Genomic DNA, 18654 nt, shown 5'->3' on the forward strand with positions numbered 1-18654 from the left:
TTTAAAATTATTACTATTTTTTAATTGAAGTACAGTCAGTTATAATGTGTTAATTTCTGGTGTACAGCACAATGTCCCAGTCATTCATATACATACATATATTCGTTTTCATATTTTTTCATTAAAGGTGATTATAAGATATTGAACATAGTTCCCTGTGCTATACAAAAGAAACTTTTAAAAAATCTGTTTTTATATATAGTGGCTAACATTTGTAAATCTCAAACTCCCAGGTTTATCCCTTCCCACCTCTTTCTCCGGTAACCAGAAGATTGTTTACTAAGTCTGCAAGTCTGGTGTTTTTGGATATTTCAATTACACATATTTAGGCTACTTAATACTGTCTCACAGTTCACTGATGCTCTGTTCATTGTTTTTCAGTCTTTTTTTTTTCCTATTTGTGATCTATTGTTGTTCCTTGAGGTTCACTAATCCTTTTTCTGTAATGTTTAATTTTCTGTTAATCCTATCCAGTGTTACTTTTTATCTCAAGCATGTTTTAAAGTCTGATTTGAGTCTTTTTTTCTTTCTGTCTACTTAACATGTTCAGTCTTTCATCTAGCTTTTTGAATATACAGAATAGTTATAATATCTGTTTTAAGGTCTTTGCTAATTACTGTTGCATTTATGGGTCAATTTCATTAGATTTTTCTCTCAGGGGTTGGATTTTTCTGCTGCTTTGCATGCCTGGCAATTTTTGATTGGATGCAGACATTCTGAATTTTACATTTTTGGGTGTTAGATATTCCTGTAAATATTCTTGAGCTTTGTTTTGAGATGCTGTTAATAGGAAATGGTTTGATCCTTTTGGGTCTTGCTTTTAAGCTTTATCAGGCAAAAACAAAGCAGTATTTAATGTAAGGTTCATTTTCCCTGCTCATAGGCACAAACCTTTTTAATACTCTGTCATCTCCTGAATTATGAGATTTCCTATTAAGGCTCTTGGGAACAGGCACTGTTCCTGGCCCTCGGTATACTTTGAGGATAGTACTTATTCCCTTTATCCCTTTATTCCTTCTAGGTTGTTATCTCTGTGGCCTTGTGTAGTTTCTTTACATATATGCCCTGGTTGCTACTCAACTGAGCACTTGAACGGGACCATCCAAAGATCTCTGGAGTTCTTTCTCTTTGCATAGTCCTTTGCACTGCAAATTCAAGCCTCCTTGGCTTTCCCAGAGCCTTGGCTCTATCTTTTCGACTCAAGGAGACCATCAAGCTCTAGGTGGGGTTCCCCTCCCTGTGCTGTAGCCTGGAAACTTTCTTCATGAAGAAACAAGCTTGTTTCTAATCCCCCAGGTTTCACTGTCCTTCACTGCCTTGTTTCCAAGATCTTGTGAGTCACTGTTTCACTTTTTAAAAAATACTTTTTTAGTTGTTTCAAGAAGGAGGTAAGTCTGGTCCTCATCCCTTCATTCTAGCCTGTACTGTGGTTCCTTCAAGTTAAAAATGCTATTTAGAAACCAAGGTCTGGGTGCTAGGTATACCCATTATTACTAGAGTAGAAGCTACTACTCTAGTAGCTTCTAGACTCTCAGTAGATGGAGCTGGCAAAAAAAGTATGTATGTGTGTACATGCAGGTATGTACGTACACAGACACACACACACACACACACACACACACACACACACACCATGAGTTCAAACCGATAATCCAATCCATTCGCACACCTTAGGGTTCATTCTAGCATTCTCTCTTTCCATATTTACAATTCTCTTCTCTGACATGGAGAAACTTAGTCCTACTATCCATAATATGTTTACTTATTGCTCAATCCAAGAATGTACAGAAAGTAGTTTCAGAATTGCTAATCTATACCACTATGAAAAACAAACTGCTATGGACTGATTGTGTCCCCCTACCACCCCCAAATTCATATGGTGGTATTTGGAGGTGGAGCATTTAGAAGATAATTAGGTGTGAGGGTAGAACCCTCATGAATGGGATTAGTGCCCTTGTAAGAAGAGACACAAGAGAGATGATCACTCTCTTCACCAGGTGAGGACACAAGAAGGTATTTGTCTGCAGACCAGGAAGAGGGCCTTCACCAAGAGCCAGATCAGCTGGCACCTTGATCTTGGGCTCCCTAGCCTCCAGGACTATGAGAAATGAATTCCTGTTGTTGAAGCCACCCAGTCTCTGGTATTTTTGTTATAGCAGCCTAAACTGAGTAATGTACAAACCTACTAATTGGAGGTCAAAATTTGTTTAAAGTCCTTTTTGTCTTCTTCCTGAAAGTATATACTCAAAGTAGTGTGTTCAACCCACACACAGCATACTCCATGAATTTCTCCCTGACTAGTTGGATGTGAGGAGGGGAGGGCACTTGTAATCCTCCATCATTTTTGTTCTATCTAGATTGTGGTGTGGGGCCCAGACACATTCTGCTGGGTGGGAAAGAGAGGGGAGGGAGCTAGATTTTATACTGATGTACCACCATGTGCCAACGAGGCCACACAGTGCTAGGACCCTCAACCCAGATGCTCCACTGAACCCACTGTTAGGTGGAGTTTAGGTGTGTTTGGGGTGAGAAGTAACTAGAGGTAGATTGGTTGGCCTTGGTAACAAGCCCATTCTAGCATGAAAATGGAACTATTTGTGTATTACTTACCTATTTTTCCTCCAGGGGAGAAAATGGTAAGTGAGGGCAACTGGTGAACACTGTGTTAGAACAAGAGTGTATTTATATGAGTAATCCCTTCTACATGGTGAATCTGATGGAGTCATTGAAGAGTCTAAAGTTCCTCTTCCCAGGCTTCCTGATCAATGTGTTCAACCTCACTGGCAAATCCCTGACTGAAAACAGTATTAATTAGTGATCTGTCCCTTGTCTGGGGAGTGAGTGTAATGACTTTGAGCCTCTAAGGCTTCTGTTAAGTTTACAAAGTGACTTCAGAATTTCTATGAGAATGTTGGCTCTGCAAATGTGCTTCCAATTTGCTCCCCAGATGAATTCAGTTTGAACTCTGTCTACTTTGAAATCGAGCTACTAAATGAATTAGGGGGATGTTTAATCTTTGAAGTATGCTGTGTCCCCAAATGTCTATTAAATAAACCATGGAAAACATCTGATTTTGACGACTCAGCATTAAAAATGGATCCACTTCTTTGTATATATCCAAAGGAAGTGATACAAAGCATCTCAAAATGATACCTAAACTCCCATGTTCACTGAAGCATTATTCCCAATAGACAAGGTATGAAAACAACCTAAATGTCTGTTAGTAGATGAGTGGAAGAGAAAATGTGGTATGTGTATATGTATGCATATATGTATACACACACATATACATATACATACATACACACACACACCATTTGTAACAACATGGCTGAACTTGGAGGATATTATACTAAATGAAATAAGCCAGACACAGAATGACAAACGCTGCATGCTCTCACTTATATGTGGAGTCTAACATAGTCCAACTCATAGAAGCAAAGGGTAGAACGGTGGTTGCTGGGGCAGAGGTGGTAGAGGGGAAGCTGAGGAAGTGCTGGTCTAGGAATACAAAGTTTCAGGATGAATGAGTTCTAGAGATCAAGTGATTCTAGACATGGTGATTATATAGTTCAAATTTGTTAAGGTAGATCGTAAATGTTAAGTCACCACTAAAAAATGGTAATTATGTGAGGTGATGGATATGTTAATTAGCTTGAGTGCCATAATCATTTCACAATGTGTATGTCTCACAATGTGTAGTATCAATGTGTACACCTTAAATAAGTACGTATAATTCCTATTTGTCAATTATACCTCAATAAAGCTGGAATCAAACAAACAAAAACTGACCTGAATTGACTGTCTTACAGGTATGAGAGGATTGAAATCCCAATTCACATTGTACCTCATGTAACCATTGGAAAAGTGTGCCTTGAATCAGCAGTTGAGCTACCCAAGATCTTGTGCCAAGAGGAGCAGGATGCATACAGGCGGATCCACAGGTCAAGCCCGTCCTTCTCGTTTCACTGCCCAGGGCCTCTGCCGCCTAGATTAGATGAATTGCTGCTTTGCTACTAATCGAAACTATTTTATCCCTTTAGCCTTACGCATCTGGACTCGGTAACCAAGATTCATAATGGCTCAGGTAAGATATTTTTCTTGAGTATGGGTGGTGAAATAATCATGTGACAGGCAAATTTTGCTGAAGTGATTGAAATGATGAGTACAAATTATCCTTGAGTTTTCTTTTCCAGGAGCTTTGCCATTCATTAATCCCACTCCAAACTTTTCTATTGAATGCTGTAGACAACTGAGTACTCTACCTGCTACCTAGAGTAAGACTGGAGGAAAGGCAGGAGCGAGCTTTATGATAGGGCTTCTCAGTTCTCAGGGATGCTGGAAGAATCCTAATTTGTTGTATTTGCCAGTTTCCAACGTGATACCCCTACCATGGCTGATTTCAGACAACTTACATGCCTTATATGTACAGACAACTACATACCAGTTTCCAAACTTCCTGAAATTTCAACAATGAGCCTACTGTGGTGGGAGTTGACAGAGATGGATACACAGACAGACAGATAAAAGGGAGAGCATGAAGGAGGAAATCTTTCATGTCAGTAAATATACAAGTACTTTTTATACAAGGCCAAGGAGCAGAAAGCCCAATACAGTATACACACTAAATCACTTTTAAAAGTTAAAGAAATACAGGAAGGAAATATAAGAGGATGTTTTTCAAAGTCTAGGGAGGTGATGGCTTAAGTATAATCTGAAGCCCTGAACTCAAAAGACCAACTAAATAAGAATTAAAGACTTTATAGATCCCTACAGAAAAAAGTTGAGCTTCACTTCTAAAAATGTATCCTTCAGAATAGGACAAGTGTGCAAAAATAAGGGGATATTAATTCCAGTCTTTACAGTAGCAAAAAATTGGACGCCACTGAAATGTCCACCAATAGAAGACTTATTAAATTGGTACATCCATTCTGATGAATATTGTACAGCCTATAATAAGGAAAGGTGAGTCTTTACTGACAAAGGGAGATGTCTATGGCTTATTGTTATGTGGGGTAAAAGTAACATCCAAAACCATACAGTTTTTATTCAAAAGTATACACACACACATGTACACACACATATACATATATCTTGGCAGATACACCCCATAGTATTACAGTGGTCATTTGCAACAAGTCATATATGATAAGGAAAAAATTTACTTCCATTAGGTGGAATTTGTTTTAAAAAGAGTGCCATAGAATCTCTGTCTCACGTGAAGCTGAATTAATGTACTTATTTCTTCAGTGTATGTAACATTTGGTGAACAACTTTCTTTCTGGACTTGTGTAAGATTAAGTTGCAGAAGACAGAGTTCTAGCTTGCTGGGAAGTTACGGTCATTATGGTGTGGGAAGGTCTGAGACCTGGGGAAAGAGACCCTTCTGTTGCTCTTAGCCGTTTTGACTAAGGGAGGAAAAAGCGGGTTCTTTTCTGCTCTCTGTGTAGCCAGGCCACCTCTGGCTTAAGGATCCGGAGATGTTCAGGATGGCCTCAGAAGAGGTATCTTCTTTTCTCAGCTCTTCCGACTGTCCCTTGGCTGACCATACAAAATTGTCTGCCAAGTTTGCTTATTGCACTTTTTCTACTTTCTCTTCCTTCCCTTTCTTCCTGACTCACTGTTGGGGGGCTGCTGGTGGTGGGGTGTTACCTCTGTGTTTTTCCTATTAAAGTGTTTACCAAGAACCTGTGCAGTCAGATGTCAGCAGTTAGCGGGCCTCTACTACAGTGGTTGGAGGACAGACTGGAGCAAAACCAGCAGCATCTGCAGGAGTTGCAACAAGAAAAGGAAGAGCTTTTGCAAGAACTTTCTTCTCTAGAATAAAGCAGGAGACAAAATGAGGTAATAACCTTTTTTTTTCCAATTAGTGTGCTAAACATGGTCTGAAAATCACACAAAGCATGTGAAAGCAGACAGTGGGGCAGCTCTTTTTATATCCCCACAGATGAGTTTTATGCATGCAAGAAATAAACATAAGATGTCTTCCTGAAAGTTTCATTAGGGCCTAATGAACCCTCCTACCTGTCACTGGCTTACAAAAAGCATATGCAAGATGATTTAAGTAGAATATGAAAGATTTTTAAAGGCTATGGAAGGTACATTGGCAAGGACATCCTGTAGTAAAATCCCAGGGAATATATTTCAAATGTTTATTTTTCCCTTGTTTTACTTGGAAGTCTTTATTTTCACTTTCAGAAACACTCACCTCCCTACAACAAGCTAAAGGAAAAAGAGTATTTCGTGTTTCAATTTTGTAGTTGTGATGCTTATGTTGGACGAGTGAGTGGAAGGAAGTGAAGGTGACGCATCAGCACCCTCCTCTATTCTTTGTCCCCACTGAGAGGAGTCTACCTTATGTCTCCCTTCTTGATGTCTAAAATATATCTTCTGAGATACCTGTCAAGGGTTAAATCTATGAGTCAAGCCTATTATATACTGGAAATTAAAGTGGGAATTGGAGGAATGTGAAAGAAAGAAAACAAAGCAAGCCCCAATCTCAACAACAGTGACAAGGGGTTGATTTTTTGTCTTTTCTTCTTGTTTCTCCCTAGATTATTGTTTTTCACATTTCAAAGTGTAGTCCAGAGCCACCTGCACCATAATCATTTGGAGATCAAACTTCATCTCTGGGAGTGGAACCCAGAAATCTTCATGAACACCCCTAGGGCATAGGCAGTGTAAATGTATTTTCCCTAATCCCACAGCCACATTTTTTCTCTATTCTTTTCTTTCCCTATAGGAAAGATGAAAATACCCAGATGTAAAATTAATGAAGCTAAATTGATTTTGAAGAAGAAAAATTTGGAGGACTCACATTACCTAACTTCAAATAAAGCTACAGTAATCAATACAGTATGGTATATGCCCAAGTGATTTTGACAAACGTACAAAAGCAATTTAATAAAGGAATGATAGTCTTTTCAACAAATGATGCTGGAGCAATTGGCAAAAAAAAAGAACTTTGACCTAAACTGTACACCTTATACAAAAATTAACTTGAAATGTATCATGAACTTAGATGTAAATGTAAATCTATAAAACTTTTAGAAAAAAAATCATAGAAAAATCTTCAGGACCTTGGGCTGTACAACAGGTTCTTGGCCTTCACCCCAAAAGCACAATCCAAAAAGGAAAATGTTGATATTTTGGACTTCATGAAAATGAAAACCTTTTGCTCTGCAAAAAAATTTAAGAGGAGGAAATTACTGAGAGAAATTATTTGCAAACCATTTATCTATATCAATCTAGAATGTATGAAGTCAAGAGTAAAACTACAAACAATCCAATTAGAAAATGAACAGAAGACATGAATAGACATATCACTGAAGAAGACCTATGATGGCAAGTAAGCACATGAAAAGATGTTGAACTTCATTAGTCATCGGGGAATGCAAATTAAAACCACAATGAATTCTGACTAAAGAAAAAATAGTGAAAATACCAGATGCTGTTGAACATACAAAGTGGATCTCTCACACATTACTGACAGGAATATAAAATGGTAAGCCATTCTGAAAGAGAGTTTGGAAATTTCTAATAAAGTTAAAGATACATGTATTTTATTACCCAGCAACTGTACTCCTGGACATTTATCCCAAAGAAATGAAAATCTATGTTAGCACAAAAACTTGTGTATAGCCATTCTTAGCAGCTTTGTTTATAATAGCCAAAAACTGGAAACAACCCAGATGTCGTGCAATTGAGTGAGTGGTTAAACCAACCATCCACACCATGGAATACTACTCTGCAAAGAAAAGGAACAGTCTATTGATACACACAACTTGGATGGACCTCAAGGTTATTGTGATGAATGAAAAAGAGCCAGTCTCAAAAGGTCACATCCTGTATGACTGCATTTGTATAACATTCTTAAAATGACAAAATTATAGGAAGGAAGAATTGATGAATGTTGCCAGGGATAGGGACTGGAGGCGGTATGGGATATGGATGACTATAAGGGGATAATACAAAGAGTTCCTTTGTGCTGATGGAACAGTTTTGTATCTTGATTGTGGTATCAATTACATGAACCTAGATCTGTGCTGCAACTGCATAGGCCTACACACCCCCAAATGAATGCATGTAAAGTCTGGTGAAACCAAATAAGGTCTGTAGTCTAGTTAGCAGTACTGTACCATTGTCAACATGTTGTTTTGAACTTGTACTATAATTATGTGAAAGATCTTACCATGTGGAAACTGGGTGAAGGATACATTGGACTCATTGTACTATTTTTGCAACTTCCTTCAAGTCTATAATTACTGCAAAATAAAATGTTGTAAGTATTAAATAAGGAACTAGCAGATATGGTACTTACTTTGTGAAATAAGAAGAGTGATTAAAAAGAAACTCTGAGGGGAATAAAATGATTTGAATATTTTTACAGGCCAACCTTCAGCACATGTCCCTTCCAAGCTATTTACATTGGTAGACTTAGGGCAATTTGAAATTCTTTTTCTAACCTGATAATCTGAGCTGTAATTTGTAAAATAGGCATGTGGCAGAGATCTAGTTAAAGTTGGGTTGTGCTCTCAGGGTGAGGAGGCTGCCAGCAATCAGTTACATTAAACAAATAAGTAAACTGAGCAAATAAATATATTGAGTAAAGTGCAAGCTAGGTTTCTCAGTGTCTGAGATATGACTTACAAACATGAAAAGGGGGGAGGATAAAATGAACATGGTGTTAGATTGAAATTGGAAGTATTAAGATGAACTTTTTTCAAAAAAGATATAGGGGTGTGTGTATGCGCATGTGCACGTGCACATGTGCACGTGTACATACATACATTTCCTCCCTCTGTCCACTAAGTCTAGAAGGAGTCATACTCTGGTAGCTGTAAGCACATCTAGCACCCAGATATTGGTTCTCAAATACTATCCTTCACTAAAGGTAACCAGGACCCCCCTGGGAGAAATGGCTGGTTCCAGAGCTGGGGCACAGAAAGTATGAGATAAACCAGACCATCTTTTTGAGCCATAAAGTAAGGAAATGTCCAGTCTGAATGGGTTCCCATTGGCCAAATCTGGGACAATTTGTGCATCAAAATCAGAGTAAAAGATTATAATCCTTTGAATAATATAAGAATCTGAGTTCACACTGATAAAAATAGATGGAGGAAGAAAGAAAAACTCTCACTTAAGTAGAAAACTAACTAGTAAATGTCGAATGAATGATGAAATTAGAAAGTCACCCTTGGGTGAACATCATAGTGGCTGATTCAGGTGGGAGTCATCCATGGATGACTGATTTCATGTGCAACAGAATATGGAGAAGTTCAAGTCTAAAGGTACTTGTAAAAATTGTGTACTTGTAGAGATTGTGGTGAAAGCCAATTTGTGGACTCAGTGAATAGCCAGAATAACCTTGAAAAACAAACACACTTCTTGATTTCAAAATGTATACAAAGCAATGGTAATCCAGACAGTTCTGTACTGTCACAAGGATAGATATATAAATCATTGGGATAGAATTGAGAGCCCAGAGATGTACCTACATATCTATGGTCAATTTATTATCAACAAGGGTGCTGAGACTACTGAATGGGGAAAGAATCTTTTCAACAACTGGTGATTGGACCACTGTATATCCACATGCAATAGAATGAAGCTGGACCTCCACCCTACACCATATACAAATATTTAACTCAAAATGTATCAAAGACCTAAATGTAAGACCTAAAAAATAAAAACCTTAGAAGAAAACATAGTAGTAAATTTCATAACCTTGGTTTGCACAATGGATTATTAGATGACACCAAAAGCACAAGCAACAAAGAAAAAAATAGATCAATTTGACTTTATAAGAATTAAAAAATTTTGTACATCAAATGACATTATCAAAAAATGAAAAGACAACACAGAATGGGAGAAAATATTTGCAAATCATATAAATAAGAGTCTACTATCTAGAATATATGAAGAACTTTGATCTCACATACACACAAAACAAGATACAAAAATTGTCAATAAGCACATGAAATGATGCTTCACATCATTAGTCATCAGGGAAATGCAAATCAAAACCATGAGATACTTCACATCGACCAGAATAAAAAAGTATGCTAATTACAAGTGTTGATGGGGATGTGGAGAAAGTGGAACACCTGTACACTGCTGATGGGAATGTAAAATGGTGCAGCCAATTTGGACAATAGCCTGGTAGTTTCTCCAGAAGTTCAACATAATATTACCATAAGACTGAGCAACTGCACTCCTATCTCACAGCATTGAAAACTGGTACTCAAACAAAAAGTTGGACATGAATGTTCATAACAGAGCTATTCACAATAGCCAAAAGGTGAAAACAACCCAAATGTCCATAAACTGTAACTGTAATAAACAAATGTGGTCTATCTATACAATGGAATATTATTCTGTCATAAAAAGGGATGAAGTACTGACACTTGCTACAATATCAATGAACCCTGAAAACACAGTGGAAAAGGGCAGACATGAAAGGACACATATTGTATAATTCCATTTATGTGAAATGTTCACAACAGGGGAATCCACAGAGACAAAAACAGATTAGCTGTGGCCAGAGGCTGGAGGGCAGAAAGGTATTGGGTTTCTTTCTGAAGTGATGAAAGTGTTCTAGAGTTGACTTGTGGTGATGGTTGGACAACACTCTGACTATACTAAAAACCATTGAGTTGTACACTTCCAATGGGTGAATTGTATGTAAATTATGCCTCAGTAAAGCTGTTTATAAAACTGAAAGAAAGAGAGAATCTTCCCTGAAGCTCCAGCTAACCCCGCAGGCTGGCTTCTTCCCGTCTGCCCCATGCTCCCTACACTCCTAGCTGAGGAGATAAGATGTAGTACCTCTTTTTGCTAAAACATAAACAAAAAATCCTCTTAGAGTTTGGACAAAACTTGAAGTGAAGAGGGAAAAAAAACCGTTAAAAGTAAACTTGTTAGTGGGGAGAGTATAGCTTAGTGGCAGAGTACATGCTTAGCCTGCATGAGGTTCTGGGTTTGATCCCCCGTACCTCCATTTAAAAAAAAGAAAAGGAAAGGAAAGCACGCTAAAGTAAACTTGCGCATGAGGCTTGGCCCAATTAATTGCAAGAATGTGTAACTGGTGTTGAAATATGTAACATGTTTAAACCATACATGTTCACAAAGGGTTAGGAATTTTCTCTGGTACCCAGTTTTCACTGTATAAATAATGTCTTGGTTGTTGGCAAGTTCCCAGTCTCAATGGCTGTGGCTGCCCACCTGGTGGAACGACTGATAAGCCCCAACAGAATTCAGATGCCTGCTTGTCAAGGAACATTTCTTGAAACAATGGGATCAGTTCACAACGCTTAGTCCTCTGTCAGTCAAAGAAAAAGAGCTGTCTTTTGCAAGGTAAAGAATTCTGTGTTCCTGATTTAAAGAATAAAAACAAACTGTTAACTCCTGCTCCAAACTGGCCCATTTGTTTTATGGTACAAAAAGGAAAAGGCTGCGTCAGACCTGTGGCGTCCCCCTGGGCTATTGGTGGTGCCTCACTACTGCTAAGACCTTTCCAGGTTACAGTGTTGCCATTTTGGTTCACTCAGCTGACTATGGTCACACTACTGAAGTCCTTGAAGCTAATGTGTCTTCTGTTTGATTTGATGGAATTCCTCATACCCCCATGCTTACAACTGTGGGGCCAGATGTGTTGAGGCTGCTTCATACTTCTTCAGGTTGTCAGGGATGTTTCCAGTGAGAGGACGCCACAATCAGAACAGTGATGGAGGAGTGAGTGCACTGCTGGGAGCCCACATGGCTTCCCCAGCTCAGCTGTGTGCTGTCAGGAAAGCAGTATAGGATGCCAGGACAGGAGACGTGGTCGATCACTGTCCTGCTGAAGGAGCTGTGGAAACAGGAGTGCTTGCAGAAATTATGCAGCAGAAGATCACTGTACTATTGCTACAAGCGCCTCATTAGTAGAGTGATCTTTACACCACTGCCTTCTCCTTCCTTGAGGCTTTTGGTTCCTGAAGATGTCTGGGCCTGGTTCAAAGATGGATCAACCCACTTAAGGCCAGATACCCGCTCCCAACCTCTTCATCAGATCTTTTACTCAAATGGGAGGTATCTTTCCAGGGAATTGTGACATTTACAAGCCAATTCTCCTGCGTCAGGCGTGTGCTGCATCAGGCGTGTGCTGCAGCAGGCCCGAGCTTCAGTCATCCAGCTGTCCTCTGCACTAATGGACGGCCACAGCTGTGCGGCCCCTGAGAAAATGGCTTAAACCTGTGGTGCTTGCCTTGCAACATCCTCCCAAATGCACCTTCTTGTATTTTCACGACGATACAGGCAGTAGCCAACATATTGTCACTTTGGGCTGAGTGAACTGGCACTTGACAGATGATCAAGTCAGCCTCTGTGGGACAAACGTCATGGCAGCATTTGCACAAGACCACGTGAGCCATGTGGGTGTTCAGGGCAAGGAACCTCGGGGAATGTGCATCATGTTTGTGCTGCCCAGGCAGCAGGGACTGTTGAAAGATGGCATGGACTCTAAGGAAACACTTAACAAGACAGGCTCAGCTTTCAGTGCAGCACACACTTCTGAGAGTCAGTCTGAGCTGTAATTGTGGCAGTTCTGCAGAAGGGTACCTCACATCAAAACACGATGTTTTAATTATGAGCAGTGGAAGCAGGTAGAAGTTTAGGCTGGCTGTAAGAGACCTAAAGTGCATCATTAACCCTACTCACTCTACCTTTGTTCCGCCCATGCCTACCCCTGGGAATCCTGGCTGCTGGAATCCGGGAGAAGCAAAGAGGAGTTGGAGGTAGGTGTTCTTTGTCATCCGGCTCTGCCTGCTGGATGTGGGTGCATCACTTTAAAGAGTCGTCACGTCATATTCCTGATCTTTATCATCCATATCCATTATTCTAGGTACAAGGAGTACAAAAAGGAAACTACCGAGCCACTCCCAGAGAAGTCCAGTGACTGTCACACCAATCACGTGGCTGTGGAAGGAGAGCAAGAGTCCTGGCTGGTAGAGAGAGCACCCCTTAAACCCCAGGATGCCTGCAGGGAACCTGAACAAGTGAACCCAGCCTGCCACCACCACTCTCAACTTGATGGCCGACCAACAAAGACTGTAAGGACTCTCCCAGAGATCCCAGCAGCTGCTGCCTCTAAGAGTGAAGAGCCTCAGGCCAAGATGACAGGACAAGATTGACTTTCTGGACGCTAACAAAACTTTTTTGTACAAAACTTAATAGACTTGGACTCTGACCCCCAGCTCAACAAAATACTAGCCTGCCACCCACAAACTGTTCCACATTCTCTGGTAGAAGCGGCAGGGATAACGAACAGTGTCACATTGCCCTGGGCTTTGCGCTGCCAGTCAAGGCAGGCTATGTACAGCTGTCAAAACCCGTTACTGCACCTGGATCAATGGCATATTTAACTGGCTTAGTTCCAGTTTTGGAGCCTGGGTGAAGTCTATCCTCCAAGTGGGCCTGATTATAATACTAGAGAATCATAGTCATGGTCACTCTTGTCCTGTGTGCCTAAAACAAACAGAATGAATTTGTATAAGCTTTTATCAGTACAATTAATTAGAGTATATTTGATGGGGTGCCCCATGCTCCTGAGAAGTCTTAGTTGGGTTGGTGAAAAGTCAGTGGTAGGGGTTGAATAGAATGGGTCCACCATGGTACCCTCATGACCTTGCATGTATCCATACACGCAAAGCTTGAGTCAGGATTTATCTGGGTCTTGGCAGGATGCCTTGTGATCCAACTGGAACACGAGAGAATGGGAAGTTTGTAAGGCCATCTCCCTCCCTCCTTATCTCCCCTGGGAGGCTGTCTCCAGACAGTTTCTCATTACCTTTTGGATTATGATGAGGTATTATGTCTTTCAGCCCTGCCCCACTCAGAGTATAACTGCAGAATATAAAACCTCTTAGGTGCAGTCTAGAAGGGGCTCCTGGGCAGTGGAGTGTGCCACAACTGGTGCTGCAGTCATCAGTATCTAAAAAGGACTTGTTACTTTACAAGCCAAAGCAGTCACTCCTGTGCCCTGCCTTTTGCTTGACAATGGGGCAGTTATGTACAAGAGTGCCCTTGATTTTGAGAAATGCACATGAAAGTATTTCGGGGTGATGGAGTATCATGTCTGCAGCTGTTCTCAAATGGTTCAGAGAAAGCCTAATGATAATGATGGTACACACACATGCACACACACACACTGCACAAATGTGGTGGAATATTAACAATGGAGCAATATGGGTGAAGGGTACATGAGACTTTTTTGTACTGTTCTTCCAATTTTTCTGTAAGTTGAAAATTATAAAGAATTACTCTTTAGATCCTATATATACATATATATATAATGTCTGAAAGGCTACATGAGAAAATGATAACTGGCTAATTACCTTCTGTGATTGAGACTAAGGCCAGAGAAAGGGAATCTTATTCACTTTGAAATCTTCTGTAAACTGTTTTTTGAATTTCAACAGTGAACATGTATTACTTTCATAACACAAAACTAAAATAAAATGTCCAATATTTAAAAGTAAAAGAAGTAATATAATAAAGAAAAACTGGAAAATACAAAGGGAAATTCATCTGTCATCTCATCATCATAATACAATTAGTATCACTTTTGCTATTCCTTTTTGTTTTTCTTGTTATTTCAGTTTTTTTAACATTTTTTATTGATTTATAATCATTTTACAATGTTGTGTTGTTATTTCAGTTTTTATCCACTTCTAGTACTAATGCATCTTATAGTTCTGTATGTGGATTTTCTCCATTTGACATAATCTTTAAAATTTTACATGGTGCATAGACTTCATAATTATCATTTAAAATAGTAGCTTACTATTCTTTCTGGTGGCAGTACTGTGATTTACTCAATCATTCACTAAATGAAGAGCAACAAACTGGGGAAGGAAGCATCCAATTTTCAGAGTTACATACTTCAGCAAAAAATTATGAAAGCCAAAAAATAAGAATATATGACTCACTGACAGGAAAAAAGAAATTAATAGAAACTATCTTGGACAAAACCCAGGCATTGGACTTAGTAGGCAAAGAATTTAAATCAACAGTTGTAAATATGCTCAAAGTGCAAAAGGAAACCAGCAGAATGATGTCTCACCAAATAAAAAATAAAAGCAGGGAGACATAAAATGTTTTAAAAGGAACAATATAGAATTTCTGGAGCTGAAAAAATAATAACTAAAATGAAAAATTCCCTGCAGAGGCTCAACAACGTGTTTGAACAGGCAGAAAGAATCAGTGAACTTGAAGACAGGTCAATTATCTGAGTCTGAGAATAAGAAAGAGAAATGAAAAAGTAACATGACATCAGAGGCCCATCAGACAACATCAAGCATACCAACATACACATAATGGGAGGTCCAGATAAAGAGAAGGGAGAGAAAGGGACATAAAGAATATTAAAAGAAGTAATGACTGAAAATTTGCCAAATTTAATGAAATTCTTGAATCTACACATTTTAGAAGCTCAAAGATTCCAAATATGATAAACTCAAGAGATCCATACTTAGACACACAGTTGAAATGTCTAAAGCCAAAGACAATGGATCTTGAAATTAGCAAAAGACAAATGACTCATCACATACAAAGATACCTCAAAGATACTGACAACTGAATTCTCACTAGAAACCAGAAGCCAGAAGGCAGTGGGATGACATATTTGAAATGCTGAAAGAAAAAGCTATCAATGAAGAATTCTATATCCAGGAAAATTATTATTTGAAAATGAAGTTACAATAAAGGCATTCCTCAAAAACAAAAAAACCTGAGAAAATTCACTATTAACAGACCTGTCTTGCAAGAAATACTAAAGAGAGTCATTTAGGCTGAAATGAAAGGACATTAGACAGTAAAATTCACATAAAGAAATAAAGATCAATGGTAAAGGCAACTACATAGATAAACATAAAAGGCAGTATAATTGTATTTTTGTGCTTTAAAAACTTCCCACCAAGAAAAGCCCAGGACCAGATGGTTTCACTGGTGAATTCTACCAAATATTTCAATTAATACAAATTCACAACAACCCCAATCCTTCACAAATTATTCAGAAAGAGAAGAGGAGGAAATACTTCCCAACTCATTCTATGAGGCCAATATTACTCTATGCCAACACCAAAGTCATCACAAGAAAGGAAAACTAGAGACCAGTATGAAACTGGACCCCTGTCTAACATCATTTACAAAAGTTTAATCAAAATGTATCACAGACTTCCATGTTCAGTGCTAAAGCTATAAAAGTCTTAGAAGACATGGGTTAGATATTCATAATATTGGATTAGGCAATGGATCTTTAGGTATGACACCAAAACAAAAGCACAAACAACAAAGGAAAAAATAGATAAACTGGACTGGAACACTGTCCAAGATAGGTCACAATTGGGGAATGAAACAAGTCAACAAATTTAAGAACAGTGAAATCATATCAATCTTTTATGACAACAGTGATATGAAACCAAATCAATAACAGGAGGAAAACTTACTTATATGTGAAAATTAAACAACACACTGTAAATAATCATTGGATCAAGGAATAAATTAAAGAAAAAAAGTAAAAATACCTTGAGACAAATAAAAATGGAAACACAATATACCAAATTCTATTGGATGCAATGAGAGCAATTCTATGAGAGAATTTTAGAGAAATAAACACATGCATTAAGAAAAAAAATCTCAACGAATAACCTGATTTTACACCTCATGGAACTAGAAAAAGAAGAATTAACTAAGCCCAAAGTTAGCAGAAAGGAGGAAATAATAAAAATCTGAGCAGAAATAAATGAAAGAGACCAGAAAAACAATAGAAAAGATCAGCAAAACTAAAAGTTTGTTTTTTAAAAAGATAAATACAGTTGGCAAACATTTTGCTACACTAATGAAAAAAAGAACACTCAATAAAGTCAGAAATGAAAGGGAAGATATTACAGCTGATACCATAGAAATATAAAGAATCATGAGACTACTATGAAAAATTATATACCAACAAATAAGGTAACAGAAGTTATGGGTAATTTCCTAGAAGCTTACAACCTACCAAAACTGAATTATGAGTAGGAAATCTGAACAAACCAATAATAAATAAGATTGAAGCAGTAATCAAAAACCTCCCAGGGGAAAAAACCCATGACCGGATGGCTTCATGGGTGATTTATACAGAACATTTAAAGAAGAATTAATGATAATCCTTCTTAAAATTTTCCAAAAAAATTGAAGACAAGGGAACACATCCAAATTCATTTAATAAGGCCAGCATTACCTTTATACCAAAGTCAGATAACGACACTACAAGGAGGGAAAATTACAGGCCAATCTCCTTGATGAATAAAGATGCAAAAGTCCTCAACAGAATACTAGCAAACTGAATTCAACAACATAATGAAAGGATCATACAAAATGATCAATTTGGATTTATCCCTGGGATGTAAGGATGGTTCAAAATACCGAAATCAATAAACATGATATATACCACATTAACAGAATGATGCATACAAATCATATAACCATCTCAATAAATTCAGAAAAAGCATTTGACAAAACCCAACATCTTTTCATGACAAAACTGTAAGTTAGATGTAGAATAAATGTATCTCAACATAATAAAAGCCGTATGACAAGCCCATAGCTCAAATCACCCTCAATGGTGAAAAGCTGAAAGTTTTTTCTCAAAGATCAAAAATAAGACAAGGGTGCCCATTCACCACTTTTTAACATAATACTGGTGGTCCTAGGCAGAGCAATTAGACAATAAAAAGAAATAAAAGGCATCCAAATTTGAAAGAAAGATGTTAAATTATCTCTGTTTGCAGATGATATAGTCTTTTTTTAAACATTTTTTATTGAGTTATATAGTCAGTTTACAATGTTGTGTCAATTTCCAGTCTTAAATGTAGGAAAACCTAAAGACTCCACCAAAATTTTTTTAGAATAAACAAATTCAGTAAAGTTGCAGGATACAAAATCAACATACAAAAATCAGTTGCATTTTTTATACACTAACAAACTATCTGTAAAAGAAATTAAGAAAAAACTCTCATATACAATAGCATCAAAAATACTTAGGGATAAATTTAGCCAATGAGATGAAAGATCTTCTACACTGAAAACTGTAACATATTGATGAAAGAATTCAAAGAAGACACAAATAAATGGAAACATATCCTGTGTTTCTGGATTGGAAGAATGAATATTGTTAAAATGATCATACTATCTAAAGTGATCTACAGATTCAATGTGATCTCTATCAAAATTCCAATGGTATTTTTCATTGAAATAGAAAAAAATCATATAATTCATATGGAACCACAAAAGACCTCAAATAGCCAAAGTAATCCTGAGTGAGAAGAACGAAGCTGTGGGCTTCCTTATTTCAAGTGATATTACAAAACTACAGTAATCAAAACACTATAGTACTGGCATAAAAAGACACATAGACCAATGGAACAGAATAGACTCCAGGAATAAACCCACCCACGCACAGTCAACTAATATTTGACAAGGGAGCCAAGAATACACCATGAGGAAAGGATAGTCTTTTTCATAAGCGGTGTTGGGAAAACTACATATCCACATGCAAATAAATGAAACTGGAGTACTATCCTATACCATACACAAAAATTAACCTAAATGGATTAAATGTGAAACCTGAAAGCATAA

At 37.9% G+C, this 18654-nt stretch overlaps 2 protein-coding genes across 4 annotated transcripts in view; one reads left to right on the forward strand and one right to left on the reverse strand.

Moving 5' to 3' along the window:
* The window catches only part of BRCC3 (BRCA1/BRCA2-containing complex subunit 3), a 53523-nt gene extending 43722 nt beyond the window's left edge, over positions 1-9801 (forward strand). Inside the window, exons 9-12 of one of the 3 annotated variants that reach the window (XM_006218857.4) lie at positions 3813-3944; positions 4044-4087; positions 5675-5844; positions 6743-9799. In XM_006218857.4, coding sequence (XP_006218919.1) covers positions 3813-3944; positions 4044-4087; positions 5675-5826 — 328 coding nt within the window. In that variant the 3' untranslated portion in view covers positions 5827-5844; positions 6743-9799. Of the gene's footprint in view, positions 1-3812; positions 3945-4043; positions 4088-5674; positions 5845-6742 lie in introns of all 3 variants that reach the window. The other 2 variants (XM_015251696.3, XM_015251697.3) reach the window with 2 other exon arrangements.
* CMC4 (C-X9-C motif containing 4) overlaps positions 1-18654 on the reverse strand; it is an 87191-nt gene that overhangs the window by 53385 nt on the left and 15152 nt on the right. The gene's annotated exons all lie outside the window — the stretch shown is intronic.

The sequence above is a fragment of the Vicugna pacos genome, chromosome X (assembly GCF_048564905.1).
Source record: "Vicugna pacos chromosome X, VicPac4, whole genome shotgun sequence".
In the NCBI taxonomy this organism is placed as follows: Eukaryota; Metazoa; Chordata; class Mammalia; order Artiodactyla; family Camelidae; genus Vicugna; species Vicugna pacos.